This window comes from Bombina bombina, chromosome 6 (genome assembly GCF_027579735.1).
Source record: "Bombina bombina isolate aBomBom1 chromosome 6, aBomBom1.pri, whole genome shotgun sequence".
Lineage (NCBI taxonomy): Eukaryota > Metazoa > Chordata > Amphibia > Anura > Bombinatoridae > Bombina > Bombina bombina.
The window spans coordinates 746,299,265-746,317,142 of NC_069504.1; the positions used below are offsets into that span (position 1 = coordinate 746,299,265).

The 17,878-nt window shown below is 40.1% G+C and overlaps 1 protein-coding gene across 1 annotated transcript in view; it reads right to left on the reverse strand.

Annotated features, from left to right (window-relative positions):
* Window positions 1-2,402: 2,402 nt before the first annotated feature.
* Window positions 2,403-17,878, reverse strand: part of PDE4A (phosphodiesterase 4A) — a 373,112-nt gene continuing 357,636 nt past the window's right edge. The window contains exons 14-16 of the mRNA XM_053718013.1: window positions 13,909-14,031; window positions 3,784-3,966; window positions 2,403-3,030 (exon numbers count right to left, since the gene is read on the reverse strand). Coding sequence (XP_053573988.1) covers window positions 2,635-3,030; window positions 3,784-3,966; window positions 13,909-14,031 — 702 coding nt within the window. The 3' untranslated portion in view covers window positions 2,403-2,634. The remainder of the gene's footprint in view (window positions 3,031-3,783; window positions 3,967-13,908; window positions 14,032-17,878) is intronic.

The following is a 17,878-nucleotide window of genomic DNA, read 5'->3' on the forward strand; positions in this document are numbered from 1 at the left end:
TTTTGACTAATAAAAATATTTTACCAGAATGAAATAGTATATAATAGATTTAGTTTAGTTTAATATCCCTTTAAGTGTCTGTGATAGAGTATATATACTTTATGTAAATACATTATCCAATAATGTTTTTTGCATTTATTCAATAATTGGTACTACACAGCGAATTTGTATGCAAGAAAATTCAGACAAGCGATAATAAATTGTCATGGTTTTTAAGACAAATTTGATAATTATGAAATTAATGTTTTTGTTAACTATTTGTATTTGGTCCAAAAAAAATGAATATTCCTTCAAGACCAGTTGCATTTCTATGCTAGAAAGCTGTGAATTTAAGGAAATTTCAGGTTTTACAGTTAAATATTGATATATTTATTTCATTTAAAAAGCAGATGCATACAAATTTGGTTGCATCAAATGTATTATTTTCACCTAGACCTAAAGAAAAACCTGATATTTTATAATGTGGAATTTGCACTCTTGCAATTATTTTGCACCGGTCATAAGCAAACTCTTACTCAGGCCACAAAGTAACTTGACATACTGATCTAACAATGTTATGTTTCTCTTTGGAAATGTGTATGTGTGTATGTGTGTGTATATATATATATATATATATATATATATATATATATATATATATATAAACAGACACAATCACTGAATACAGAACAAAAATTGTACTATTTTTTATCATAATCAGTCCTAACCCAGGACAGCCCTTTAAAGCTAAATGCAAAACCCCCCAAAAACAATAACAGATAGAACAGTGGTCTATGGCAATAGGACCTGGCTGAAATATGCAGATTCTGGTACCTGCAAGGTCTGTAAGCTGCTTCCTTCTGTTTAATATGTAGCTTGAAAAAAATGCTATTATTAGTGTATAATAATTTTAGTGGTCATTTAACAATATGTTAAACCCACTACAATATGTCTTTACCCAGTGGGCATTTTTTTGTGCTGCCTTAGGCACTCGGAAAGCTTCTGTCCCCCTCCACACAATTTTATCTCATATCTGCATCATATGTATCTGACAACTGTAAAAGGTTAAACTATAACAACTGTTAAAAAGCTCTGAGTATGTTCTTATTATCTCAATTACTGTGACCAAAAACTGACTTTTTTTTTTAACGTGTCTGACTTATTTTACCTTCAATTTATACTACTACTATTTAATGTCAATCCATTACCTCACATTTCACAGATGACCTTATTGATCAAGTTGACATTTTCTTTTCATTGCTAATTAGAGTTTTAAATGGGATATAGCTCTTTATCATATTAGTTGCAACTTACAGACATGCAAGTGTATATTTGGCAACAAAAATATAAACCAATAAAAACAACAAAAGATCTGCTGATAAAAAATATTATATTGTCTATCTTGCAAATGCATATGTGGTTTGAGGCCCCCTAAACCTGCTCCGTTATTAATGTATTGCCAGTGCGTGCAAATAAAGTTTTAAAAAAAATAAATCCAGGAAGACTAAACCGCAAGCAGCTTTTACAATAATGTCCCCTCCCATTTTCCTGTCTTTTAAGCCTTTTTTATGCCCTCAGTAAAACTATGGCGTTAACGTGGATCTCATAAGAGAAGCCAGTCAATAAATTAAAAGCATTTACAATATATATATATATATATATATATATATATATATATATATATACATATATATATATATACATACATATATATATATACATATATATATCAAGAGAGGACTAAATAAAATATTAATATTTTTTTTTTCTTACCAAAAATGTTTTTGCTGGATAATACAGGTTTTAACTTTCCTTGACCATTTTGCTACCAAACAGAGGGTGAATTATCTTACCCTCCTTTCTGGCAGGAAAAGGATTAATCCTGTAAGTATTGGATTGCAGGCTACTACCTTGAAAAGGCAGTTTGAACAGTTTGTGTACACAATACAAGAGATGAAAGTGCACTCTGCCTTAAAGACACATTTTTAAAAGGTAATTAGCAGCAATGACGCTGTCCACTGTGTACCCAGAAGCCTTTTGCCACAGGAGTGTTTGCCAAACAAATAGATGTAAATACATGTACATAAAAGGCACACCCTTTCCACTGTCTTTTTCCTACTACTCTCCAGGAAATAAATATTCAGAGGAGCTGTAACAGTTTAACTGTACTAGTAGGATTTGTTGTATAAAGAACATTCACCACATTAAAAAAAATAAAATAAAGAATTCCACAATGAAAATACAAAGTTAGACCAGAGAAAAATAACAATTCTTACATTTCCCTTCAGTTCTCATTTTTTCTGAAAAAAATGGCTTTATCTCTACTAGCACAAAAAATAGAAATTAAACTTGATTTCCTTGTTGCATCCGTTTGAAGAAAAAAAGAAAAGAAAAATATTTAGAAAAATAAAAAATAAACAAGGTAAAGTTTTTTTTTCTAGAGCGTGTTGTAATTTTTATATGGCAACAGACTCCTATTCTGTGCAAAGTATCTGATTCTACAGTAACTGTGTTTGTTCCCCTTGAGAATAGAAAACAGAATAAAACAAAAATAAATAAATATGAAATTGGAAATAAATCACTTTTTTGATCTCCATGTAAAACAGTTCTTTGTGTTTTCCTCTATAATATTTGTATGTTTTCCCCCAGAAAAATTCATAAATCCACAGGTGATGTGTTATTTGAGCAGACCGTAATCTGTTCTACTTGTCCTTCCTGTATTGTAGTATTATCTGCCTCATCAAAGTCTGGCTCTTGTATTTTAAGAGTTTCTTGTGAGCAGCTGCCCTCATCTTCTTCAATGCCACTATTCCTGTCTTTATCAGATTCTTCTCCTTCCTCTTCCAGAGTTAACTCAAACTGGAATTTTTCCATACATGCCTCATCATCTTTATCGTGGTCATCTGGTGGTGGAGAGGGGCTTTGCGGCATCATGCCTTGGTACCAATCCCTGTTGTCCTCCAATGTATCCAAGATATCCTGAGCATCAGGGTGAACTAAGTCTGCCCATGTCTCCCAAAGAGGGTGAACAATGTAATCAATGAAGCCCACCTGTCAATTTGGGGGGGGGGGGGAGGGAAAATGAATCAGAAAATTACAAATTACATTTTTAGAATATTTGGTGCATTTTAAATGTAAGAATCAGTTTTGATTTTGATTGTTTTGTCCTTTAACTGGATATTGAAGTGATCAATACCCAAATAGCTACATTAAAGAGTCTGATGAAAGTCTCTGGGAAAAATGAATGCTCATATGTCCAGTATCCTAGGGACATTTCATTCTCATGATCATGGTAGCATATCCCAATGTCAACATTAACAGGTTAGTAGGTCACTATTGAAAACCTCATGTAACAGCAATAATCTCTCCTAATATATAACACAGTACAACCTTGCTTTGGGTCTGGACCCCCCACTTCTGGTCTGCTTCTCAGGGCTACTTGCACACTATAGCACCTATCAAATTGCTTGTGTTCTTGATCGGTGGGTATTACCAAGTCAATATTTTAATTAAACAGTGATATCTTACTATTGAGCTTTTAACACCTAACATTGATTTCCACCACAATTTAATATATACTCTGCTGTTTTTAAATTCATAGGGTGTATTTATTTTGATGTCTCCTGCCACTCTAGCAACTTCTGTTTTAATAAGAAATGCAAACAACAATAATAATGTTATTGTATTTTAGGTAATACACATTAAACATACTTTAAAACGAAAAAAGAAATATGCTAACAGATAATAAAGATAACAGCTGATAGAGGTCGTCAGCTTTGGCTAATCCTTGAATTGGTAGATTACCTGTGATTTTTCCACAGATGCTGTGTGCTTATCACACATGGGGCTGATCTCCATCCCTCTCTCTCTCTCCTTGTCGCCTTGCCTGAAAAACTCTTCTAAAATACGATCAGTCCATTGTCGATACAGTTCCAGAGGCTTTGTTGGGTTGCTGAGGTCTGCACAGTGGACCATGTTACGAAGGACCTTTTGAATAGATTGAGGCAACAATTATTAGTTTGCAGGACTGACTAGTGTCAGTTTACATAATTACCACTGGAGAATGATTATGTATATAAGGACACAATTCAGAACATGCTACTGTTATCCCTGAGATTGAAAGAATAGATCTCTAAACCTCACAAACTAGACCTCATAATGGTTACACCATTCAAACAGTGTTTCTCTCTGGCTGTACTGTGTTAAGGGAAATTTATACAGTGCAGCCAGAGCACAGCGTTGATTGAAGAGAACTGCTGCAAAGAAAAAGCGCTAACACTTCCTGCATGTTTCTCATTCTTTCTGCAGACATGCTGCATTTTATGCGATGACATTTCAGATCACAAAACTGGGGCTTTTATGCTTATCCACTAAATTCCTTCCAAACTGTTAAGTAGAAAAGATTTTAGGCAATTAGTTTGCTTGCAGAAAAAGTTGCGCTTTAGATGTTGGAAGCTCCAAACTATTAGCAATGTCTACTAGTAACTAGAGCACATAACTGCTATGAAATTTTAACCTAGGACACACTGGGAAAGGTGACAAGCAGGGCCACCCTTAGGTGTTCAGGCACCCTGTGCGGGCTACTCCCATGGCGCCCACTCCCACTGTAATTGGTATTTAATTTGCAGTCCAGGAAGATTATGTGCCCTACTGTGACATTAATACTACAATATAGATATTAATATAAATATTACTGCTTAAAACAAACATAAATGTGCCAGTCCCTGTTTGGCTATAATTTGTATTTAATTTGCAGCCCAGCAAGATCGGTGCAAAAACTGCAAGCTTTAATGCAGATGTGTATACACCTATACATTCATATGAAATGGGACTCATGATAAAAAAGAAAGCTGCCGAATTGGAATGGCTATGTGTCAATAGAAAATATGACATTAACTTGAATCTTTAACATTGATGAAGACAACCACACAAGCATCAGGAGAACAGCTAAGGTATTTCTCTGGTACAGAAGAATTTGTTCTAGTTACAGAAGTATATTGGTACAGTGCTATTTCCCTGGGAATAGAGCTATGAGATTTGTCATTTGCGTGGGCATTTTCCTAGGCACAGTGTATCTTTGTAAGCATTTCCCAGGGAATATCAGCATTTTTCTACACAGAATGGGCATGATTCTCATAACTAGGGATTCAGAGGTACTTCTTACGTACAAAAAACGATTTTATGGGCCCTCTCATGTCTCCCTTCCCTTTAGTTAATGTACCCACTGTATAGAGCTACAGAATACATTGGCACACTACAAATAACCAAAATAAAAATGGATTATACCCCAGGTACATGGGCATTTCCCCAGGCAAGGGATTCTATCACATATACGCGGGTATTTCTTTCCTAAGATATGGTGAGCTCAGAACGTCCTCAATTAGTAGTGGGAATATTACTCCTGGCCAGTAGGAGGAGGCAAAGAGCACCACAGCCAAGCTGTTAAGTGTCACTCCCCTACACATAACCCCCACTCATTCTCTTTGCCTCTGTCAATGGAGGAGGTGAAATTTTGGTGTCTGAAGAAAATATCTGGCTACAAGCAAGTATTGGGTCTAGCCGTACTCCACGTTAGTCTCTTCAATAGGGCAGTGGTAGCTTTAAAGCAGTTAGGAACTTGTAAGATGGGCCTTGCTGCATTTTCCTAACATATTTGCTGCCCATTGTATAGAAAGCCAGAGTTGGTTACTCTGTTCTTTCGTTTTTCCACAGGTCTGTGTGAGGAGTATGTGTCCTCTCATACTGGGTGAGCTGTCCCCCTGCCGGACGGCTAGAAGCAGATAAGTGCTTTTCTGTCTTCTGAGTAGGAGACTAGCACTTTTAAAAATTCCCTGCAGCTTTAAGGGGACAAACAGATCCTGAGTAGGATTGATTGTGGCAGAATGCAGGCACTGTTATTGTATGTGATAGGAGACTGTATGGGTTAAACCTTCTTATAGTTATGAAGGTGTTAACTTATTTTTTGTTGGCTCAATTATCTCTATGGAGACCTATTTGTAAGGGGTTATATTTTTTATTCAGGGACTGTGTGTCAGTTTCTGTATGGGTTCTGTTACTTGGTTTGCCTGTCGGGCAGTTAGTAAGTTCCGTTGCGTAAGATCCTCTCAGTGACAACAGCCGGAGGACGGGCTTAGTCTAAATGGGCTGGTGGCTTCTGCGCGCTTCAGATCTGTGTGTAGTTAGTTTCCTTGTGGGTCACACGATTGGAGCAGTTTCAACGGCAGCCATCAGAAGCCAGTTTAAACTCCTTGGATCGGAGGGGGCGGGTAAGCACCTCAGTTTACCTGAGGTGTAGAGGTTATGAGCAATTTTAAACTAGAGAACAGCTCTGCCCAGAAGTTAAGGTGAATAGATCTTTTTGTTGGGACACGTTTTTTTTCTTAAAGTGCCAAGACAGGTGTTTGTTTATTCTGTTTTCAAATTTATTGGAAAATGTCTGACATGGAAGCTGCTTTCATGAATACGTGTCTTTTGTGCACAGAAGATTAGATTGTCTCCCCTATGCAATTTTGTTCCTCATGTGTTAAGAGGACATTAAAAAAAAAAATTTCTACTGAGCCCAATATCTCTCAGGTTGATGCTGTTAAGGCAATGCCACAGCTCTCTCCTCAAATATCCATAGCCTCTATGGCATCAAATACAGTGCCCTGCAGTTCCTCTCAACCTCTTGGAGGAGTTTATTTGCAAGCAGAAATTGCTGCCCAGGTATCTTCAGTGGTATCTGAGGAAAATTAGAGATTAAGATAGTAAGGTTTCTGCTTCTGCTGCTATCACCGGAGTTGCTGTTCCTCATGAATCTAATGAGGATGATACTTCAGTAGCCTCTGAGGGTGAAATATCAGATTCAGACAGTATAATTCCTTCATGTGACGCTGAAGTTGCAACCTTCAGATTTAAGCTAGAACACCTCCCTATACGGTTAGAGGTGGTTTTGGCTACGTTGGATGACTCAGACACTCCTGTCGTTGTTAATCCTAAAAAAGCTAGTAAGCTTAATAAATACTTTGATGTTCCTTTCTCTGTAAAGGTGTTTCCTGTACCAGACCGTGCTACGGAGATTATAGCACAGGAATGGGAGAAACCAGGGATACCCTTTTCCCCCATCTCCTATCTTTAAAAATGTTTCCGCTTGCTGACTCCATTAAAGAGTCATGGCAATTGGTGCCTAAGGTAGAAGGGGCCATCTCTACTCTGGCTAAGAGAACTACTATTCCTATTAAGGATAGTTGTTCTTTTAAGGATCCTATGGACAAAAAGATGGAGGCTTATTTGAAGAAGATGTACGTTCATCAAGGTCTTCAATGGCAATTGCCACTTTGACAAGTGCGGCATCCTACTGGTTCGACGCCTTATCTGACTCACTTCAGGTGGAGACCTCCTAAGAAGAGATACAAGATAGGATTAAAGGGACACTGAACCCAATTTTTTTCTTTTGTGATTCAGATAGAGCATGCAATTTTAAGCAACTTTCTAATTTACTCCTATTATCAATTTTTCTTCGTTCTCTTGCTATCTTTATTTGAAATAAAAGCTATCTAACAGATCTGGACAGAACTTTTTGATTGGTGGATGGATTTTTTCCACCAATCAGTAAGGACAACCCAGGTTGTTCACCAAAATGGGCCGGCATCTAAACATAGATTCTTGCATTTCAAATAAAGATACCAAGAGAATAAAGAAAATTTGATAATAGGAGTAAATTAGAAAGTTGCTTAAAAATTCATGCTCTATCTGAATCACAAAATAAATTTTTGGGGTTCAGTGTCCCTTTAAGGCTCTCAAGCTAGCCAATTCCTTTATTACTGATGCTTCCATGCAGGTTATTAGACTGGGAGCCAAGGTATCTAGCTTTGCTGTTCTAGCCCGCAGGGCGTTGTGGCTGAAGTCTTGGTCAGCAGATGTTTCTTCTAAGTCCAAGCTTCTGGCGATCCCTTCCAAGGGTCGTCTGAGTAATTTTCTTTCCTTTCGTATTTTCAAAGGAAAATCCTCCAAGCCTTCTTCCAAGCAGGATGTTTGTTCTTAGAACAAGGGGAAGCAGTCAAGGAAACCCGCAGTTGATTCTAAATCAACATGAAGGGTTGGCCCCCGATCCGGGATCGGATCTTGTGGGGGGCAGACTTTCTCGTTTTCTCAGGCTTGGATTCGAGATGTTTAAGATCCTTTGGCTTTGGACATAGTTTCTCAGGGTTACAAATTGGAATTCAAGACTTTTCCTCCCAGGGGTAGGTTTCACCTTTCAAGATTATCTACAGACCAGATAAAAAGAGAGGCGTTCTTAAAATATGTTTATTTTATGTTTCCCTAGGAATGATAGTTCCAGTTCCTGTACCTGTTCCTGTTGGCAGTAATCAGGTCTCAGGGAATTGCCGTGGCGCCATACCTGGACGATATATTGGTTCAGGCGCCATCTTTTCAACAAGCAAAATCTCATACAGAGATCTTGTTGTCTTTTCTACGTTCCCACGGTTGGAAAGTGTATCTGGAGAATAGTTCCCTTGTTCCAGCTACAAGGGTGGTTTTCTTAGGGACTATAATAGATTCCATAGATATGAAGATTTTTCTGAAGGAGGTCAGAAAATCAAAGATTCTTGAATCTATCTACAGTCTACTGTTTGGCCATCAGTGACTCAATGTATGGAGGTAATTGGTCTGATGGTCACTTCCATGGACATCATTCCCTCTGCTCGATTCCATTTGAGAGCTCTGCAATTATGCATGCTCAGACAATAAAACAGAGACCATTCGGATCTATCTCAGAGGATAGATCTAGACCAGTCGACAAGAGACTCTCTCCCGTGGTGGCTTTCTCAGGACCATCTGTCTTGGGGCACATGCTTCCAGAGACCTCCCTGAGTGATTGTGACCATGGACGCCAGCCTGCTAGGCTGGGAAGCAGTCTGGGACTCGTTAAAGGCACAGGGACTATGGACTCCGGAGGAGTCTACTCTCCCCATAAACATCTTGGAGTTGAGAGTGATTTACAATGCTCTTATGGCTTGGCCTCAGTTGTCGTTAGCCAGGTTTATCAGGTTCCAGTCTGAAAATATCACCTCAGCTTCCTTAGCCATGAAGGAGGTGACCTGGATTGTTCAGTGGGTGGAAGTTCACAATTGCTGTCTGTCTGCCATCCACATTCCAGGAGTGGGCAACTGGGAAGCGGACTTTTTGAGCAGACAGACGTTTCATCCAGGAGAGTGGGCTCTCCATCCGGAGGTGTTCTTCAGGTTAACCCTCAAATGGGGGGTACTGGAATTGGATCTGATGGCATCTCGGCAGAACACCAGGCTTCCACGGTATGGTTCGAGGGATTCGCAGGCCGACCTGATAGATGCTCTGGCGGTTCCTTGGGATTTCAATCTGGCATACCTGTTTCCTCTGTTTGCACTCCTTCCACGAGTTATTGCGTGTATCTAGCAGGAGAGAGTGTCAGTGATTCTTATAGCCCCTGCATGGCCTCGCAAGATCTGGTATGCAGACCTAGTGGAGATGTCATCTCTTCCTCCTTGGAGGTTGCCTCTGAGGAAGGACCTTCTAACTCAGGGTCCATTCCTTCATCTAAATCTTGTTTCCCTGAATCTGACTGCTTGGAGATTGAACGCTTAGTCTTGTCTAAGCGTGTTTTTTTCTGAGTCAGTCATTGAGACCTTGATTCAGGCTCGTAAGCCTGTTATTAGAAGGATTTACCATAAGCTATGGCGTAAATACCTTTATTGGTGCGAATCCAAGGGCTTCTCTTGGAGTAGGGTCAGGATTCGTAGAATTTTGGCTTTTCTCCAGGAAGGTCTGGAGAAGGGTTTGTCAGTCAGTACTCTGAAGGGTCAGATTTCTGCACTAATTATTTTGTTGCATAAGCGTTTGGCAGACGTGCCATATGTTAAAGTTTTTTGTCAGGCCCTGGTTAGAATCCGGCCTGTGTTTAAGTCTGTTGCTCCTCCTTGGAACCTTAACCTTGTTCTTAAAGATCTACAGCAGGCTCAGTTTGAGCCTATGCATACCATAGATATTTAGTTGTTATCTTTAAAGGTTTTGTTTCTTGTTGCTATTTCTTCTGCTCGGAGAGTCTCAGAACTCTCAGCTTTGCAGTGTGATTCGCCTTATTTTATCTTTCATGCCGATAAGTCGGTTCTTCGTACTAAGTTAGGTTTCCTTCCTAAAGATGTTTCGGATAGAAATATTAATCAGGATATTGTTGTTCCTTCTCTATGTTCTAATCATTCTTCTCATAAGGAACGCTTGTTACACAACTTGGATGTGGTGCATTCTCTTAAATTCTGTCTGCAGGCGACTAAGGATTTTCGCCAGTAATCTTCCCTGTTTGTTTGTTTGTTTGTTTCTTTGGGAAACGAAAAAAGGTCAGAAGGCCACTGCTACTTCTCTTTCTCTCTGGTTGAGAAGTATAATTCTTTTGGCTTATGACACTGCTGGTCAGCAGCCTCCTGAGAGTATTACAGTTCATTCCACCTAGTCACTGGGTTCTGAAGGTAAACTGGCAATAAGCCAGGGTACAGGGGTAAATATTTAGGGATTCCCCTACCTACAGATACACATAAGCTTTATCATTGGGGTATAAGGATTTATGTTGATGTGTCCCAAAAAAAAAGATCTATTCACCTTAACTTCTGGGCAGAGTGGTTCTCTAGTTTAAAATTGCCTCATAACCTCTACATCTCAGGTAAACTGAGGTGCTTACCTGCCCCCCGATCCAAGGAGTTTAAACTGGCTTCTGATGGCTGCCGTTGAAACTGCTCTGATCGTTAGGAGCAGAAGGTAGACGATCATGTGACCTGCAGGCAAACTAACTACGCAACACATAGATCTGAAGCGCGCAGAAACCACCAGCCCATTTAGACTAAGCCCGCCCTCCGGCTGTTGTCACTGGGAGGATCTTGCGCAACGGAACTTACTAACTGCCCGACAGGCAAACCAAGTAACGTAACCCATATAGAAACTGACACACAGTCCCTGAATAAAAAATATAACCCCTTACAAATAGGTCTCCACAGAGATAATTGAGCCAACAAAAAATAAGTTAACACCTTCATAACTATAAGAAGGTTTAACCCATACCTTCTCCTATCACATACAATAACAGTGCCTGCATTCTGCCACAATCAATCCTACTCAGGATCTGTTTGTCCCCTTAAAGCTGCAGGGAATCTCCTACTCAGAAGACAGAAAAGCACTTACCTGCTTCTAGCAATCCGGCAGGAGGACAGCTCACTCAGTATGAGAGGACACATACTCCTCACACAGACCTGTGAAGACCTACTAAAGAGACTAACGTGGAGTACGGCTAGACCCAATACTTGCTTGTAGCAAAATATTTTCTTCAGACACCTCCATTGACAGAGGCAAAGAGAATGACTGGGGGTTATGGGTAGGTGAGTGACACTTAACAATTTGGCTGTGGTGCTCTTTGCCCACTAGTGAGGACGTCGTGGACTCACCGGAAATAAATAAATTTATCAGGTAATCATAAATGTTGTTTTTCCTAGTTTTGGTGTCCTAGTATTTTCTTCAGACACCAAAACTTCACCTCCTCAATTGACAGAGGCAAAGAGAATGACTGGGGGTTATGGGGTAGGGGAGTGACACTTAACAACTTGACTGTGGTGCTCTTTGCCTCCTCTTGCTGGCCAGGAGTGATATTCCCACTAGTGAGGACGTCGTGGACTCACCAGAAAGAAAGAAATTTATCAGGTAATCAAAAATTTTGTTTTTCCTAGTCACTGGGTTCTGAAGGTAAACTGGCAATAACCCAGGGTACAGGGGTAAATCTTTAGGGATTTCCTGACCTACAGATACACATAAGCTTTATCATTGGGGTATAAGGATTTATTTCAGAGGAACATGGGCATGTGTGTATCTGGGGAGTATTAGTCAGGTGCAGAAGCATTTAAACATCTATGGGGTAATTTTTTTTGGGTGGTATAGTTTTTTTTTTTTTTTTTACTGTGCATGGGGTTTACTTGTGGGTATTTCACTGGTACATGAGGATTTTTTATTTTATGGGAAATGGTTATAACTGGGTTAGTTCTTAGCTCAGGTATTAATAAGGTAAAAATATTTTTTTTTTCTTGGAGATTAAGGGCACATCTAAGAATTTCTCAGATACAAGATTATTTTTCTGGCACATGGGGTATCTGGTAGTAAATAGAAGGTAAATGCTTGGTTTCCTTGACATATTAGTAAATCTGACTGAGGTATTGCTCAGTAGAATATTATTGGGCACGGGATATAACTGGGTGCTAATATCCATAAACACACAGGGTATATCTGGGGAATTGTGTGGGGGAATATCGCTGATACAAGGGCATTTTCCAATTCACCTAAGCCAGTTCCTAAGCCCATGCTTTCTGGCGGCTCCTCGTTTCCTTGCTCAGTGTATGCGGCTGCGCCACGCCATCTCCTGGTAACCTCTGGACCGGCCCAGTAGTACCTGTTGCAAGCCACAGTGGCAGAACCATGAGCGGCGGGGATATATGACATAGGTCATCATATCCTGCTTCATTCCCTCATACTGGCGCCTGGGATGTGGGTCACATGCCTGAATCTGCTGCGCCTGCGGGAAGCCGCCCTGGTCAATCTGCGGCTGTGTTACTCACTGTTCATTCTGGGACACTGCATTGTCCCGAAATGAAGTTGGCCGGGGCCAGTGGAATCCAAATTTTGGATAAGCCCTGAGCGCCACGGGGGCGGCGCACTCTGGGGTGTTGCGCCCTGTACGACCACACAGGCCAGACCTGGTGACAAGGAGTACCTTACGAAATAAGGGAACATGAAACCCAAACATTTATTTCATGATTCAGATAGAGCATGTAATTTAAAACAACTTTGCAATTTACTTTTATTATGACTTTTGCTTAATTATCTTAGTATCCTTTATTTAAGTTGTAGCAATGCACTACTGGGAACTAGCTGAACACATCAGTAAACCAATGACACAAGGTATATATGTACAGGCACCAATCAGCAGATTGCTATCTGCTCCTGAGCCTACCTAGGTATCCTTTTCAACAAAGGAGACCAAGAGAATAAAACAAATTAGATAATAGAAGTAAATGGGAAAGTTATTTAAAATGATATGCTCTATCTGATTCATGAAAGAAAATGTTTGTTTCATGTTTCTGTAATGATTATTTTGCATTACTAAACACAAGAATGCATAATCTAACTTCACTTTCCTCTTAAAGGGACACATAATCCCATATTTTTCTTTCATAAATAAGGTAGAGCATGGCATTTCAAACAACTTTCCAATTTACTACTATTATCAAATTGTCCTTGTTCTCTTGGTATGTTTTGTTGAAAATCAGGAGTGTGCACTTGTCTAGTACACTATATAGGAGCAGTTTTGCAAGAATGTTTTCCAGTTGCAAGAACACTAGATGGCAGCACTATTTCCTGCCATGTAGTACTCTAGACCAGTGTTTCTTAACCGCGTTCCTGAAGTACCCCAAACAGGCCAGGTTTTCATTATAGCTAAACTAGAGCACAGGTGAAATAATTAGCTTATCCATAACCATGGTTACTAACCTGCTCTCACCCATCAGCTGATTATTTCACCTGTGCTCTTGTTCAGCTATAATGAAAACCTGGCCTGTTTGGGGTACTTGAGGACCACGGTTGGGAAACAATGCTCTAGACACCTACCTAGGGATCTCAAAGAATATCATGGGAACAAAGCAAAATTTGATAATAGAAGTAAATTGGAAACTGTAAAATTGTATGCTCTGTCTGAATCATAAAAGAAAATGTTTGAGTTTCATTTTAAGGCATGACTATTAACTAAGCTATTAGACACACAGGGGATTGTCATCTTATATCACTGCTATATCACAATATGCACCATTCTAGAAATGATTTAATATCTGATTATATCTGCCATTATATTTCTGTAGTATATTACAAGAAAAAAAACATGATTACCTGTATCCTGTCCGTATAGTTATCCAACAACAAGACACCAGAACTGGTAACTTTTTTGGTCTCCACCATGGTCTTCAGGTCAGCTAACAAGCTCATGTGTTTGGACATGTCAGTAGCTAGGACCTAGAGGTATTACATAACAATAGGAACATTAGCTGATATTAAACCTCTGGCTATCAAATAGGACAGCCAATGGGTTTAACCACTGTATACTAAACGTTCTACCGCTGAGGGTTGATTTGAAATCATTTTGTGTTTTTCTACTTATCAACCAGAACTTTCCTACTGTATATATTCTTGTCTACCATCTCAACTGAGAGTTGGCTACATGTATAATTAAATATGTTGGTAAGCATAGAGAAAAAGCAGATCTGTAACAAGTAATACTACATTTATTGGCATCACATGAGGTGGATGCTGTACTGCAGTTGTTTTTTATGTTCTTCGATCCCAAATGACCTGTATGATGCAGTGACTGAATGTGTCAGGTGCAGTAAACAAATAAAGTAAGGCATTAAAGGGACATAATACTCATATTCTAAATCACTTGAAACTGATGCAGTAATACTGTAAAAAGCTGACAGAAAAATATGACCTGAGCATCTCTATGTAAAAAAATGAAGATATTTTACCTCACAATTTCCTCAGGTCACCAGAGTAAGTCCTGTGTAAAAAGGTATACTTCAACTGCAGGTAAAAAAAAATGAAGAAATGAGCTGCAGCCAATCAGCATCAACAGTGCTGAGCTCATGAACTCTTTTACTGTGATCTCATGAGATGTCACTTAGCGCTCATGAGATTTCATAGTAAATTTCCTTAAACTGAATAGGAAAATAATATGAGTGTACATGAGGCTCACTCCCTTGCCTGTCCCGGGACAGACATACTGATTTGCAGCTTAAAGTCCTTTACAATGGGATGTGAATACTTAGGACATTTTGAGGTAAAATATCTTTCTTTTTTACATAGAGATGTTCAGGTGATATTTTCTAGTCAGTTTTTTAAAGCTATGCCGCATCACTTTCAAGTGTTTAAACATTTGGGTATCATGGCCCTTTAATGTATGAATCTAATAATATGTGGCTCCATAAGATCTGAAAAAACTTTTTTAATGCTTTATGGATGGATTAGGTTAGTTGCTTTACCATAACCTGATATAAAAAAGTCAAATCTGCATTTCTAATTTGACTTTTGTTGCTAAAGTGCTTCTGAGAAAATCATACATCCTGTGATCTTGTGCAAGAGGCATACCTGTTATACACAGATAAGCTATCGGATACTCGCACAGGCTAATATCACATGTTACATTACCAAAAGCACAATGCAAGTATGCATGTCTGATTTGTGTGTGTGACACTGTAGGGGAACCATGCATGAGAATAATTGTCAAAAAATGAGTCATGACTTTTCTCAGACACATGTTTTGGAAAAAAACATAATTTATGCTTACCTGATAAATTTATTTCTCTTGTAGTGTGTTCAGTCCACGGGTCATCCATTACTTATGGGATATATTCTCCTTCCCAACAGGAAGTTGCAAGAGGATCACCCAAGCAGAGCTGCTATATAGCTCCTCCCCTCACATGTCATATCCAGTCATTCGACCGAAACAAGACAAGAAAGGAGAAACTATAAGGTGCAGTGGTGACTGGAGTTATAATTTTAAAATTTAGAACCTGCCTTAAAAAAAGACAGGGCGGGCCGTGGACTGAACACACTACAAGAGAAATAAATTTATCAGGTAAGCATAAATTATGTTTTCTCTTGTTAAGTGTGTTCAGTCCACGGGTCATCCATTACTTATGGGATACCAATACCAAAGCTAAGTACACGGATGATGGGAGGGACAAGTCAGGAACATTAAACAGAAGGAACCACTGCCTGTAGAACCTTTCTCCCAAAACCAGCCTCCGAAGAAGCGAAAGTGTCAAATTTGTAAAATTTGTAAAAAGTATGAAGTGAAGACCAAGTTGCAGCCTTGCAAATCTGTTCAACAGAGGCCTCATTCTTAAAGGCCCAGGTGGAAGCCACAGCTCTAGTGGAATGAGCTGTAATTCTTTCAGGAGGCTGCTGTCCAGCAGTCTCATAGGCTAAACGTATTATGCTACGAAGCCAAAAAGAGAGAGAGGTAGCCGAAGCCTTTTGACCTCTCCTCTGTCCAGAGTAAACGACAAACAGAGAAGAAGTTTGTCGAAAATCTTTAGTTGCCTGTAAGTAGAACTTCAGAGCACGGACCACGAACTTTAAGAACCAAGTTTAAGCTCCACGGAGGAGCAACAGCTTTAAACACAGGCTTAATTCTAGCCAAAGCCTGACAAAAGGCCTGGACGTCTGGATGCTCCGCCAGACGTTTGTGTAAAAGAATAGACAGAGCTGAAATCTGTCCTTTTAGAGAACTAGCGGATAAACCCTTTTCTTAACCCTCTTGTAGAAAAGCTAATATCCTAGGAATCCTAACCTTACTCCATGAGTAACTCTTGGATTCGCACCAATATAAATGTTTACGCCATATCTTATGGTAAATTTTTCTTGTCACAGGTTTCCGAGCCTGTATTAATGTATCAATAACCGAATCCGAAAACCCACGCTTTGATAGAATCAAGCGTTCAATTTCCAGGCAGTCAGCCTCAGAGAAATTAGGTTTGGATGGTTGAAAGGACCCTGAATTAGAAGGTCCTGCCTCAGAGGAAGAGACCATGGTGGACAGGACGACATGTCCACTAGGTCTGCATACCAGGTCCTGCGTGGCCACGCAGGCGCTATCAGAATTACCGATGCCCTCTCCTGTTTGATCCTGGCAATCAGCCGAGGTAGCAACGGAAATGGTGGAAACACATAAGCTATGTTGAAAACCCAAGGGGCTGCTAATGCATCTACCAGCACCGCTCCCGGGTCCCTGGACCTGGATCCGTAACAAGGAAGCTTCGCGTTCTGGCGAGATGCCATGAGATCCAGATCCGGTTTGCCCCAACGACCAATCAGATGAGCAAATACCTCCGGGTGAAGTTCCCACTCTCCCGGATGAAAAGTCTGGCGACTTAGGAAATCCACCTCCCAGTTCTCTACGCCTGGGATGTGAATCGCTGACAGGTGGCAAGAGTGAGACTCTGCCCAGCGAATTATCTTCGAGACTTCCAACATCGCTAGGGAACTCCTTGTTCCCCCTTGATGATTGATGTAAGCCACAGTCGTGATATTGTCTGACTGAAATCTGATGAACCTCAGCTTTGCTAACTGAGGCCAAGCCAGAAGAACATTGAATATTGCTCTTAATTCTAGAATGTTTATTGGGAGGAGTTTCTCCTCCTGAGTCCACGATCCCTGAGCCTTCAGGGAATTCCAGACTGCTCCCCAGCCTAGAAGGCTGGCATCCGTTGTTACAATCGTCCAATCTGGCCTGCGAAAGGTCATTCCTTTGGACAGATCAACCGGTGACAACCACCAGAGAAGCAAATCTAGCAAAGGGGACAGATCTGAGTAATCCCCGTTCCATTGACTGAGCATGCATAGTTGCAGCGGTCTGAGATCTTCATATCTACAGAATCTATAAGAGTCCCTAGAAAAGGAACCCGTGTGAGTGGTAACAGAGAACTCTTTTCCACGTTCACTTTCCACCCATGCGACCTCAGAAATGCTAGAACAATCTCTGTATGAGACTTTGCATTCTGAAAACTTGACGCTTGTATCAGAATGTTGTCTAGGTACGGAGCCACCGCTATGCCTCGTGGTCTTAGTACCGCCAGAAGTGAGCCCAGAACCTTCGTAAAAATTCTCGGGGCCGTGGCTAACCCGAAGGGAAGAGCCACAAACTGGTAATGCCTGTCTAGAAAGGCAAACCTCAGGTACCGATAATGATCTTTGTGAATCGGTATATGAAGGTAAGCATCCTTTAAGTCCACCGTGGTCATATATTGACCCTCTTGGATCATGGGTAGATGGTTCGAATGGTTTCCATCTTGAACGATGGTAC